Source organism: Bactrocera tryoni, unplaced genomic scaffold (genome assembly GCF_016617805.1).
Source record: "Bactrocera tryoni isolate S06 unplaced genomic scaffold, CSIRO_BtryS06_freeze2 scaffold_11, whole genome shotgun sequence".
Lineage (NCBI taxonomy): Eukaryota > Metazoa > Arthropoda > Insecta > Diptera > Tephritidae > Bactrocera > Bactrocera tryoni.
Genome location: NW_024395824.1, coordinates 2,157,868 through 2,172,548, shown reverse-complemented (window position 1 = coordinate 2,172,548; position 14,681 = coordinate 2,157,868). Strand labels below are relative to the sequence as shown.

At 39.4% G+C, this 14,681-nt stretch overlaps 1 protein-coding gene across 2 annotated transcripts in view; it reads right to left on the bottom strand.

Annotated features, from left to right (window-relative positions):
• LOC120779430 (tau-tubulin kinase homolog Asator-like) overlaps positions 1–14,681 on the bottom strand; it is a 306,464-nt gene that overhangs the window by 142,750 nt on the left and 149,033 nt on the right. The window contains exon 2 of one of the 2 annotated variants that reach the window (XM_040111663.1): positions 5,186–5,406. In XM_040111663.1, coding sequence (XP_039967597.1) covers positions 5,186–5,406 — 221 coding nt within the window. The remainder of the gene's footprint in view (positions 1–5,185; positions 5,407–14,681) is intronic. The other variant, XM_040111664.1, reaches the window with a different exon arrangement.

The window sequence follows — 14,681 nt, the reverse complement described above, 5'->3', positions numbered from 1 at the left end:
GTAAGGAATTTGAAATGCCGTCCCACAGTTCCCTTATACCGAGTTGTTGACTAGTGCTCTCAGAGAGCAGGAGTGCAAGCCGAGTAGAATATCGTTCGGCTGTCTGTTGTGATTCCAGTTTCTCGACGTCGAACCTTCCTTGTGTTTGGTGGCGCGCGTTTTTTGCTGCACAGAGGCGGGTGCGAAACTGTGGGACGGCATTTCAAACTCCTTACGTACAGCTGCAACCGAAACCATTGGTTTTCGGAAAGTGCAAAAGAACAGCTGGTACGACGAGGAGTGCCGTGTCGCAGCGGAGAGAAAACAGGCTGCCTACCTCGCAACGTTACGATCAACCACTACACGTGCGGGATGGGATAGATACCGAGAGTTGAAGAGGGAAGCGAGACGCATTTGTAGACAGAAGAAGAAAGAGGCTGAAATGCGTGAGTACGAAGAGCTTGATAAGCTGGCCGACAGGGGTAATGCTCGAAAATTCTACGAAAAAATGCGGCGGCTTACGGAAGGTTTCAAGACCGGAGCGTATTCCTGTAGAACCCCCATAGGTGATCTAGTCACTGATGCCAAGAGCATACTTAAATTATGGAGGGAACACTTCTCCAGCCTGCTGAATGGCAGTGAACGCACAACACCAGGAGAAGGAGAACCCGATTCCCCAATCGATGACGATGGAGCAGACGTTCCATTACCCGACCATGAAGAAGTTCGAATAGCAATTACCCGCCTGAAGAACAACAAAGCGGCAGGGGCCGACGGATTGCCGGCCGAGCTATTCAAACACGGCGGCGAAGAACTGATAAGGAGCATGCAACAGCTTCTTTGTAAAATATGGTCGGACGAAAGCATGCCCAACGATTGGAATTTAAGTGTGCTATGCCCAATCCATAAAAAAGGAGACCCCACAATCTGCGCCAACTACCGTGGGATTAGCCTCCTCAACATCGCATATAAGGTTATATCGAGCGTATTGTGTGAAAGATTAAAGCCCACCGTCAACAAACTGATTGGACCTTATCAGTGTAGCTTCAGACCTGGCAAATCAACAACCGACCAGATATTCACCATGCGCCAAATCTTGGAAAAGACCCGTGAAAGGAGAATCGACACACACCACCTCTTCGTCGATTTCAAGCTGCTTTCGACAGCACGAAAAGGAGCTGCCTTTATGCCGCGATGTCTGAATTTGGTATCCCCGCAAAACTAATACGGCTGTGTAAACTGACGTTGAGTAACACCAAAAGCTCCGTCAGGATCGGAAGGACCTCACCGAGCCGTTCGATGACCAAACGAGGTTTCGGAACGCGCAGGCGATTCCTATCGTGCGACTTTTTCAACCTGCTTTTGAGAAAATAGTTCGAACCGCAGAACTAAATAGAAAGTACCATCTTCTATAAGAGTGTACAGCTGTTGGCGTATGCCGATGATATTGATATCATCGGCCTCAACACCCGCGCCGTTAGTTCTGCTTTCTCCAGGCTGGACAAGGAAGCACAGAAAATGGGTCTGGCAGTGAACGAGGGCAAGGCGAAATATCTCCTGTCATCAAACAAACAGTCGTCGCATTCGCGACTTGGCTCTCACGTCACTGTTGACAGTCATAACTTTGAAGTCGTAGATAATTTCGTCTATCTTGGAACCAGCGTAAACACCACCAACAATGTCAGCCTAGAAATCCAACGCAGGATAACTCTTGCCAACAGGTGCTACTTCGGACTGAGTAGGCAATTGAGAAGCAAAGTCCTCTCTCGACAAACAAAAACCAAACTCTATAAGTCACTCATAATTCCCGTCCTGCTGTATGGAGTCGACGTTGCGAGTTTTCGAGAGAAAAGTTCTGCGAAAGATTTATGGTTTTTTGCGCGTTAGCCACGGCGAATACCGCATTCGATGGAACGATGAGCTGTACGAGATATACGACGACATCGACATAGTTCAGCGAATTAAAAGACAGCGGCTACGCTGGCTAGGTCATGTTGTCCGGATGGACGAAAACACTCCAGCTCTGAAAATATTCGACGCAGTACCCGCCGGGGGAAGCAGAGTAAGAGGAAGACCTCCACTCCGTTGGAAGGACCAAGTGGAGAAGGACCTGGCTTCGCTTGGAATATCCAATTGGCACCACGTAGCGAGAAGAAGAAACGACTGGCGCGCTGTTGTTAACTCGGCTATAATCGCTTAAGCGGTTTCTACGCCAATTAAGAAGAAGAAGAAGGCGGGTGCGAATCTTAGCTGCAACAAGATAGTGGTCCGAGTCGATGTTAGGACCTCGGAGCGCACGCACATCTAAAACACTGGAGACGTGTCTTCCGTCTATCACAACATGATCGATCTGGTTGGTAGTTTTTCGATCCGGAGACAGCCAGGTAGCTTGATGAATCTTCTTATGCTGGAATCTAGTACTACAGATAACCATATTTTGGGCCCCGGCCCTTGCCTTGCTAATTGATCGCGATCCAATAATTTCGTAATCTATGGTATGGCCATTTTGTATTGCGAATAAATTTAACAAACAAATCGGCCCTCCAGAATTCCGCACAAATGTCATCGCATCCTTCCAGTACTGTGCTGTCAGTGTATGTTGATGGGAAAAAGAACGCCGACCGATATTAGGGCGACCTCTTCGTGGCATCGTAACAAATTTCAATCTGTAATTGATCACTTTTTATGAAACACACATAAAGTTTTCACTGAATAATTTTTATTAGTTTACCTTTTGAATAGCCGAAATAAAGAAAGCAAATGACCGAAATTAAACGATTCAAAAAATTTGGAAATAAATCAATTGAAAAACAAAACAAATATAAATTTAAAAAATTATTTGTATGAAAAAGTCACTTTTTGTAAAAGAAAGAAGAAAAAGTTCAATAAAATATCGTATTAATGTGTTATTGACTAACACCAAATACTTCAATATGTTTCTTTATTTGAGCTCAACCTTACTTAAATAACCTAGTTACTTAATAAAATCTGTTATTTTCTTCCTGAAATTGTTTGTTTTAAACAAAAATTTCTAAGATCAGGTCTGGATGCTTTCAAAAACCTATAAAGCCTGAATGATGATATAAAAAACAGTCACGCTTCCAATATTATCTTGGCAAAGCCGATATGGGAGAGAGACTCCGTCGTCGAGTACTATCATTCACTCCGGTGGATGAACGTCTAGCCACAATCCGCATCAAAGCGAGGTTCTTCAACATATCGCTGATTCGCGCCCACACCCCGACGGAAGAGGACAATGTGACCAAAGATACCTTCTATGAGCGCTTGGAGTGCACCTATGAGAGCTGCCCCCGCCACGTTGTCAAAATCGTGCTTGGCGACTTTAACGCCAGGGTGGGCCAAGAAGGTATCTATGGCGCAAGAGTCGGTAAATTCAGCCTCCACGATGAAACATCCCCAAATGGGTTGAGGCTGATCGAATTCGTCGGGCCCGAAATATGGTTATCTGTAGTACTAGATTCCAGCACAAGAAGATACATCAATCAACCTGGCTGTCTCCGGATCGAAAAGCCAAAAATCAGATCGATCATGTTGCGATAAACGGAAGGCACGTCTCCAGTGTTGCAGCCAAGATTCGCACCCGCTTTTGTGCATCAAAAAACGTACGTCAACAAACTCAAGGAAGGTTAGACGTCGAGAAACTGCAATCACATAAGCCAGCAGAACGATTTTCTTCCCGACTTGCACTCCTGCTCTCTGAGAGCATTCGTTGACAACTCGGTATAAGGCAACTGAGGGACGGCAACAGAATCCATTGATCAATTAGTATTTTTTCCAAGCGTTTAGAACGCTTCCGATGGTGTAAAATTGCAGTCGTATCTTATTTTTTCAACGTCCTAGGCTTAGTTCACGTTACAATGCATTATACACGCTTTTATGCGCATCTTACGTATTATATGCTGCATTACAGATACCGAGAGCATTTCTCTGGCACCAACGCTGCAGCCAACTACGGTCTGGTCTTCACTCAGTTTTAAAGCAAATTGCTTTGCCTTTAGCAAGGCAGGTCCGCGATTAAACCATACATATGGTACCATACAACATGGCTTTTCCTAACGTTCCTTTAACGTACTTGATTTTTTTTTATTCCTCTTTATTAGGATGTGTTATAGCGTGTATCTTGTCATTTGTTTTAAAACGTTAAACGGTGCTGATGCTTATTTTGTACTCTACAGCTGGCTTTCACTGGCTTCTAAACATTTAAAACTGCAATTTTTGCAGATGTATCAGTATCAATTCAGTGTTTCAGCGTAAGAAAATTTGCTTATAATGTCTATTTCTGTTGATATTTAGTGTAATTTAAAATCATAGAAAGACCAAGACTTTTCAAAGAAAAACTCAATTTATTTGGCTCTTACGATTACTCTTTTGTTTGGAGAAGAGAAGAGAGCCGCTCAATGAGGTTAATGTGGTTAGTATTATAAACTAAAACGTTTGTGGGGAAATGATGGCAAATTGAGGCGGTTTGTTTTGTTTTAATGGAGGCATTATTAAGAACAAAATGAGTTTCTTCGACATATTAAACTAAAGTTGCCAGCAAAATTTTCCTTCATGTACGGCAACGATCCAAAGCATACGGTACTAATTATAAGGGAATAGTTGATCTATAATATAAAAAAACTCTTGCCACAACTTCCCTGGAGCCCCCATCTCAATCCCATTGTGCATCTCTTAGCGTACATTTAAATGGAATGGCGAAATTCGCGACAAATATGCCGCAGCTATTGAAGAAATCTGAGCCAACGTTTTAAGAGAAGTCACCAAATATCTGTTCGACTCCATGCGGTGACCTTTATGAGCTGCAAAGGGGTACTAGCTAATGCAAGTATAACTTCCCTTATTTCTTTCATTTAATTACTGTCCCACTGTTTGTTTGAGTTAAAAATTGCAATTTATGTAGATTTCGTGCATAAAATTATGTAATAGAAAATTATTTACAAATTTGATTCAGAAAATAAAATACGAACTGAAACCATTATTTTTAAAGTCTGTTTTTTGAAAATGGCTTGAGTTGTACACAAGTTTTAGAGGGTTTTACGCAAACGTTACAAGTGTGCCCCTCTATTTTTGGGTCACTGTATGTATGTCTGTTTGTTCATTTCGTACTTATCGCGAAGCAATATTATATATGTATGTATTAATAATTTGAATCTGCATATTATTTATGTAATAATTTTTGTCTTACTCCTTTTGTATTGACCTTGAACGCATATCTTGCTTTCGTTGAAATGATACGTCCTCACGAAAATCGGTTGATCTTGCACAGTCTAAGTCTGGAAAAGATTCTATGGCATTCACAACACCTGTAGCGACCAATACAGCTTGTTGGTTTGTTTCTCTAGTATCTTCGAATAAATTCGATTGGGAATCGCTAAGCATTTTCCCGGCCGATCTATGGTCTGGACTCTGAAAAGATATGACAAATATATGTAATTAATGTTATTTCAAATATCCTTTTAACTGATAACATAAAAATATATAAGATATTTTCATAAATTTAAAGTTGCAATTCATATGATAAAGCTTTAGCAATATTTCGAAGTGCCACCAAAAAAAGGTGCGTGGAGTCCCTACGCGCGGCTGAAGTTATACTTCTTAGTAATATTCCAAGAAATGCATATCATTTTGTATGAAAGAAGACTAGAAAACTTAAATTCATATTTTATAAATTTATTATGCACATAAAATGAAGAATAAAGCAAAGTCTAAATGAAGGAACTTTGACTAAAAAAGTAGTTCTGTCTCTTCGTTGGGGAAGAGAATATGCAGCGTAATCATCTCTCTTTTGTAATTCATCAACACGCGTTGAAGGCCCAGCAGTTATCGGTGCGCGTTCAGAAATTGAAATCATATTTTCATCACTTATCAATATACTTATTACATGTACGCGCATTGTATACTTATATATATATATATATACTTATATGTACATATATTTGCATACATTGCCAAACAAATAATGCACAAGCATACAAACATACACATGCGTACACATATGAATATGTCAACAACAAAAAATTTATCTTTACAAGTCAATATGGCAGCCAAATTGGCGAAGAACAAGTGTAGTAAATTTTACAACAAAAACGATTTCATTCATGAACGCAGGCGCAAATTCCACAAGCGATCTCGCTTCATTCATAAAAACAGAGGCCGTAACATCTCCCCGAGAATGCCTTTGCCAAGAAGTCGTCTTTTCGCGACGATGGCAAAAGCTTAAAATCATAAATTGCACAACTTTCTGGTGCTTCTCGCAAAAAACTGCGTCGATATGTATTCACGTTCATACGTATACATACATACGTCTTTACGCATGTTTATAGGCGAAGCTGCTACAGCGGCAAGGGGTGACAAACGGCGGCCATTACTTTACTTAGGCCATAGAAATTCTATTGCTACGAATATGGAAATGACAACGAAATAATGCAAATAGGCATATTTCTAAAGGTCATTAATTTCTTTGAAGAAATGAAAGGAATGAATGATCCTGAGAAGTATAGTCTTAACTTTTCAACGGCCAACGCAGAGCATTTCAACCAAAAGGAATTTATTCATTAAAATCAGCACGCATAAGTCATTTTATCCGTTGTAAGCGAAAGATTTTCGAGGAAACATCATTTCTAATATGCCACAAGACAAAATTAGAAATGAACTTCTTATACCTCACGCTGTCAGATAAAACGATATACTTCGTCATTGCGGGTCGATTTCCAAAAAATGTAAATGAATTTTTCAAGGACGCAGGGTATTTCAACAAAAAGTCACATAAAATAGTTGAGAATTCGCAGAAATGAAAGACAAAGCAAAGAAAACGGAGTATAACTTCAATAATGCACAAGCATACAAACCTACATATGCGCACACATGTGAATAGTCACCTCGTCATCGCGGGTCGATTTGCAAAGAAAGTAAATGAAGACTGACCAGAGAACTTAAAAGTATAGAGAAGGTGCAGGTTCGACTGCGAACATTTGATAGATTCAAATTAAGGAATTCACCGCATTTGTTAACATTGTAGGTCGGAATACGCCTCGCAATTTTAACATTTTTTACAATTCTCTCACATGTTCTAACCGAGAATATGAAGAGACAGAAATATACATATGTATGTATTTATAAAATGATTTCTTTGATATTCCATAGGATGGAAATATGTATGTAGAACTCTTTTATTTTCGATTTATTATTTTTCAAATTATTTAATGCTAATTTGATCTTATTTTTTTTATAATAACTCATTTTAAATATATAAAAGACTAGAGGACCCGTCCACGCTTCACTGTGGCTGATAAATAGATAATACTACTGTTACAATCTATATGATTTCTATTAGTTGGATAATAACTATTTGTTAATGTGATATAGCATTTTTGTGAAGCAACTTGTGTTAGTTTACAAAAAAATGGATCATAAAGCATTTCGGTTGTTAATAAAGCATTGCTTTTGGATGGAAAATACTATTGAATTTGGGCTCAGGGAGATCCACCGTTGAAAAGATATTTTCTAAGCTGGAAACAGGCGAACTGAGCACCGAGGACAAAGATGCTCTAAAGATTCGAAAGCAATGTGCAAAGTGGGTGCCTCACAAGTACATAATCCAATGAAAACAACGAATAACTGATTCTGAGAAGTATTTGAGCGCTCTTTAATCGTAATAAACCCGAATTTTTGCGTCGGTGTGTGTCGACTGTCATTCTAGTGAACTGAACCGGTTCTAAGGCGTGGAAAGACGAAAACGTCGGATGGAAAGGTTATGACATCAGTCTTTTCGAATGCATGTTGTATAATACATACTCAAGGACTGATTACTGAGCCAGTTATATTGAACTGTGTATTTAGTTGCAGTTCCTTTCTACTATTACAAATACATACTTAGAAATTGTATTATTTTTGAAGAAGAATCTGTATAAAATTGTAGGCATATATTCAAATGACTCCTGCAAATATGAGTTTTGAACAAATGCTTATGATTTGAAATATAATTTTAGTATTTATGAGTTGTATTAAATTTTGACATAAAGAGATAAAAGGTATCCTACGTCCTTACCCTGGTTCTAAGCTACCTCCCCACCAATTTTCAGCCAAATCGGTTTAGCTCTTCTTCAGTTATAAATGGTGTAACTAACAACAACTTTCTTTTATACATAGATATATAGAAGTGAGGTTTTTTTATTGTTTTTTTTTTTTTGAAGAAATGAAATATTCAAATTTTGAAAAAATGCTTATGATTTGAAATATAATTTTAGTATTTATGAGTTGAATTAAATTTTGACATAAAGAGATAAAGAGTATCCTACGTCCTTACTCTGGTTCTAAGCTACCTCCCCACCAATTTTCAGCCAAATCGGTTTAGCTCTTCTTCAGTTATAAACGGTGTAACTAACAACAACTTTCTTTTATATACATACATATATAGATATATAGAAGTGAGGTTTTTTTATTGTTTTTTTTTTGAAGAAATGAAATATTCAAATTTTGAAAAAATGCTTGTGATTTGAAATATAATTTTAGTATTTATGAGTTGTATTAAATTTTGACATAAAGAGATAAAAAGTATCCTACGTCCTTACTCTGGTTCTAAGCTACCTCCCCACCAATTTTCAGCCAAATCGGTTTAGCTCTTCTTCAGTTATAAATGGTGTAACTAACAACAACTTTCTTTTATATACATACATATATAGATATATAGAAGTGAGGTTTTTTATTGTTTTTTTTTTTTTTTTTTTTGAAGAAATGAAATATTCAAATTTTGAAAAAATCCTTATTATTTTATATATATATATATGTATATATATATAATTTTTGTATTTATGAGTTGTATTAATGGTAATGGTTCAGGAGGCGGTTCAAATTCCGGCAATTTTACTTTCCCGTTAGCGCAACACATTCCAGCCGTTTCACCCGAAAATTTAGCCGCTTCACAATGTGGGCATATAAAATCCATCATTCCAATATATCCATGTACATTATAGTCGATTAAAGGGTCGTAATCAAATGCAGCAAGGAACATATCTTCCAAAACACGACGTCGTATTCGCGTAGGTCTTGCTGGATGTCTTGCATGATGAGCTTCTTCAAATCTATTTCGTGGACGTCGCACTGCACTTTGTGATACTCTTTGTGACAACACGCCCCGAGCATTTCGAGTCGACGTATGTTTGATTTTTGAAATAATTTCTTATATGATCACTTCGTTTGAAACACATATAATGTTTTCACTGAATAATTTTCAATAATTATTCTTTTAAATAGTCGGAATAACAAAGCAAGCGGCCGAAATTGAATGATTCAAATAATATACAAATCAAACTATTGAAAAACAAAACAAAAAAGAATTGTATGAAAAGTCACTTTTTGGAAATTTCCAATTTTTCGACTTTTCCTTATGAAAAGTATATGGTTTTTTTTATGTCTCACCCTTTCCAGATCCACAGCGTACAACTTCTGATTTCATGAAGATACATACTATGTATATACATACAAAATAAAACCTTTGTATGGGAAAAAGAAAACGGCTGTTTTTAGGGGTTTTCCGGCAACTTTCGTAATTTTTTCTTACATAAGAACCTTCTCCTAATAATAACAAATACAACAAAAAAAAAATCAGCCAAATCGGTTCAGCCGTATATGAGTGATGAAATTACAAAGAAAGTGGCATTGATTTTTATATATATAGATTTACCTAAACATGATGATGCTATTTTCATGATTCATAAGCAATGTACGAATGTAAACAATTTCGTTTTGCCGTCGGCATTTCAATTTCTCATGCTTCAATTTTTGCTTTCAACCAAGAAATCGCTTGTATGTATGTGCAATATATGCCTTTGCGTTTTGCCGTCGGCATTTCCATATTGACATGCAAAAGTAATTAGTATGTATTTCATTGTTTCGTTTTGGCCCAATTTTGTATATTAAGACACGTATCAATAATTGCGCCAAAATCAAATAAATATTTACATATTAAGTAAAAATCTTCTTCTTACATGTTCTTTGTATATATCATATGTAAATAAGTATTGAGCTTTCTCCTACTAATATATTGGGCAAATTGACAAGTGTCGATAATTGCGCCAAAATCAAATATATTATATATTCATATGCAAACATGTTTTAAACTTTACATAAAATTGAAGTGTCAATAATTGCGCCAATTTTCATAAAGTTGGAAATTTTGCAGGAATAAGACGTGTGCGGGTTAAGTCGTGAATTTTACTTATATTAATTAATTTGAAAGTGCCGAAAAATGCGAAACGAAATTTCAATAAATTTAAATAAATTTAAGTAAATTTACATGTATTTTCATTTATATCTAATTATCAATAAATTTTTTAAAAATTATTTGCCCTAATTGTCCATTTTTTATTTTCTCACACATTTCAGCCGATTTTTGTATAGAAATTTGACCGGCGTAGAAGCAAAATGCGAAACAATCATACATACATATATTATGTCGTTTGCACATTTGTCTGTATGTTTGCGAAAGCAAATGTTCTACAAAAGCATATTTCTATACCTAAACAAAATTATTAGAACCATCGTATGTTTCTTACATGCATAACCAAACCATACTTAAGTCAGCGCAACCTAAGCGTCAATGGTGGTGTTGGTGGTAAGCGCTTGGAAAGTCAAGTTGCTACCACAGGTTCGAATCTCGACAGAATAAATTTTTAATTTTTTGCTTTTAACATCGTATACTATACAAATAAATATTTTTCTTACTAATAGAAATTAAATTTATCACAGCAATATTATGTATATGTATATTACGTATATTGCTGTGATAAATTTAATTTCTATTAGTATTTGTATAGTATACGATGTTAAAAGGCATACATCTTATATCCTATCTTGTGTATCTGCACATGCTCATATGAGTGTATGTATACGCATGTGCGCGTTCAGAAATTGAAATCATATTTTCATCACTTATCAATATACTTATTACATGTGCGCGCATTGACTTGCATGTTCATACATTCATATATACTTATATGTACATATATTTGCATACATTGCCGAATAATGCACAAGCATACAAACATACATATGCGTACACATATGAATATGTCACCAACAAAAATTGATCTTCACAAGTCAATATGGCAGCCAAATTGGCGAAGAACAAGTATAGTAAATTTTACAACAAAAACGATTTCATTCATGAACGCAGGCGCAAATTCTACAAGCGATCTCGCTTCATTCATAAAAACAGAGGCCGTAACATCTCCCCGAGCATGCATTTGCCAACAAGTCGTCTTTTCGCGACGATGACAAAAGCTAAAAATCATAAATTGCACAACTTTCTGGTGCTTCTCGCAAAAATCTGCGTAGATATGTATTCACGATCATACGTATACATACATACATATGTACATATTTACGCATGTTTGTAGGCGAAGCTGCTACTTTACTTATGCCATAGAAATTCTATTGCTACGAATATGGAAATGACAACAAAGTAATGCAAATATGCATATTTCTAAAGGTCATTAATTTCTTTGAAGAAATGAAAGGAATGAATGATCCTGAGAAGTATAGTGTTAACTTTTCAACGGCCAACGCAGAGCATTTCAACCAAAAGGAATTTATTCATTAAAATCAGCACTCAGAAGTTGTTTTATCCGTTGTAAGCGAACGATTTGGAGGATGGAGTCATGTGTAGAAGTTCACGCAAGTGAGGAAAGTTCTCTGATCGCCATTCACTTGGGAGTGGCCAGAAACGATTCTTTTACACATGGCTCAAGCAGCTCACTACTTCCGGTCTTTGACCAAGTATCCTCTGGGTAGCCTAAGAACATCCGTTCGAAGGTGAGCTAATGTGAGAAGGCGAAACATTCCCTACATAGGGTTGTGCGCTGGGCTTGGGACCCGCCACGTAAAAACAATACCAATGAAAAGGAAAACACAGCCTCGGATGAGAGACCCCCTTTTGATGACGACCATGGCAAACGGAATAAGGACTACGATTTGAGGGCATGCACCTGGAATGTCCGGACCCTTAATTGGGAAGGTGCCGCTGCCCAGCTGGTTGATGTCCTCGCAAAAATAAAGGCTGACATCACCGCCGTCCAAGAAATGCGATGGACGGGACAAGGACAGAGACGAGTAGGTCCTTGTGACATTTACTACAGTGGCCATATAAAGGAGCGCAAGTTTGGTGTTGGATTCGTGGTGGGAGAGAGACTCCGTCGCCGAGTACTATCATTCACTCCGGTGAATGAACGTCTAGCCACAATCCGCATCAAAGCGAGGTTCTTCAACATATCGCTGATCTGCGCCCACGCTCCGACGGATGAGAAGGACGATGTGACCAAAGATGCCTTTTATGAGTGCTTGGAACGCACTTATGAGAGATGCCCCCGCCACGATGTCAAAATCGTGCTTGGCGACTTTAACGCCAGGGTGGGCAAAGAAGGTATATTTGGCACTACGGTCGGTAAATTCAGCCTCCACGACGAAACATCCCCAAATGGGTTGAGGCTGATTGACTTCGCCGGGGCCCGAAATATGGTTATCTGTAGTACTAGATTCCAGCATAAGAAGATTCATCAAGCTACCTGGCTGTCTCCGGATCGAAAAACTACCAACCAGATCGATCATGTTGTGATAGATGGAAGACACGTCTCCAGTGTTTTAGATGTGCGTGCGCTCCGGGGTCCTAACATCGACTCGGACCACTATCTTGTTGCAGCTAAGATTCGCACTCGCCTCTGTGCAGCAAAAAACGCACGCCAACAAACACAAGGAAGGTTCGACGTCGAGAAGCTGCAATCACAACAGACAGCCGAACGATTTTCTACTCGGCTTGCACTCCTGCTCTCTGAGAGCACTAGTCAACAACTCGGTATAAGGGAACTGTGGGACGGCATTTCAAATTCCTTACGTACAGCTGCAACCGAAACCATTGGTTTTCGGAAAGAGCAAAAGAACAGCTGGTACGACGAAGAGTGCCGTGTCGCAGCGGAGAGAAAACAGGCTGCCTACCTCGCAACGTTACGATCGACCACTACACGTGCGGGATGGGATAGATACCGAGAGTTGAAGAGGAAGCGAGACGCATTTGCAGACAGAAGAAGAAAGAGGCCGAAATGCGTGAGTACGAAGAGCTTGATAAGCTGGCCGACAGGGGTAATGCTCGAAAATTCTACGAAAAATGCGGCGGCTTACAGAAGGTTTCAAGACCGGAGCATACTCTTGTAGAACCCCAAAGGTGATCTAGTCACTGATGCCCAGAGCATAGTTAAATTATGGAGGAACACTTCTCCAGCCTGCTGAATGGCAGTGAACGCACAACACCAGGAGAAGGAGAACCCGATTCCCCAATCGATGACGATGGAGCAGACGCTCCATTACCCGACCATGAAGAAGTTCGAATAGCAATTGCCCGCCTCAAGAACAACAAAGCGGCAGGGGCCGACGGACTACCGGCCGAGCTATTCAAACACGGCGGCGAAGAACTAATAGGGAGCATGCATCAGCTTCTTTGTAAAATATGGTCGGACGAGAGCATGCCCAACGATTGGAATTTAAGTGTGCTATGCCCAATCCATAAAAAGGAGACCCCACAATCTGCGCCAACTACCGTGGGATTAGCCTCCTCAACATCGCATATAAGGTTCTATCGAGCGTATTGTGTGAAAGATTAAAGCCCACCGTCAACAAACTGATTGGACCTTATCAGTGTGGCTTCAGACCTGGAAAATCAACAACCGACCAGATATTCACCATGCGCCAAATCTTGGAAAAGACCCGTGAAAGGAGAATCGACACACACCACCTCTTCGTCGATTTCAAAGCTGCTTTCGACAGCACGAAAAGGAGCTGCCTTTATGCCGCGATGTCTGAATTTGGTATCCCCGCAAAACTAATACGGCTGTGTAAACTGACGTTGAACAACACGAAAAGCTCCGTCAGTATCGGGAAGGACCTCTCCGAGCCGTTCGATACCAAACGAGGTTTCAGACAAGGCGACTCCCTATCGTGCGACTTCTTCAACCTGCTCCTGGAGAAAATAGTTCGAGCTGCAGAACTAAACAGAGAAGGTACCATCTTCTATAAGAGTGTACAGCTGCTGGCGTATGCCGACGATATTGATATCATCGGCCTCAACACCCGCGCCGTTAGTTCTGCTTTCTCTAGGCTGGACAAGGAAGCACAGAAAATGGGTCTGGTAGTGAACGAGGGCAAAACGAAATATCTCCTGTCATCAAACAAACAGTCGTCGCACTCGCGACTTGGCTCTCACGTCACTGTGACAGTCATAACTTTGAAGTTGTAGATAATTTCGCCTATTTAGGAACCAGCATTAACACCACTAATAATGTCAGCCTGGAAATCCAACGCAGGATTGCTCTTGCCAACAGGTGCTACTTCGGACTGAGTAGGCAATTGAAAAGTAAAGTCCTCTCTCGACGAACAAAAGCTAAACTCTATAAGTCGCTCATAATTCCCGTCCTGCTATATGGTACAGAGGCTTGGGCGATGACAGCAACCGATGAGTCGACGTTACGAGTTTTCGAGAGAAAAATTCTGCGAGATTTAGGGTCCTTTGCGCATTGGCCACGGCGAATATCGCATCCGATTGAACGATGAGCTGTACGAGATATACGACGACATTGACATAGTTCAGCGAATTAAAAGACAGCGGCTACGCTGGCTAGGTCATGTTGTCCGGATGG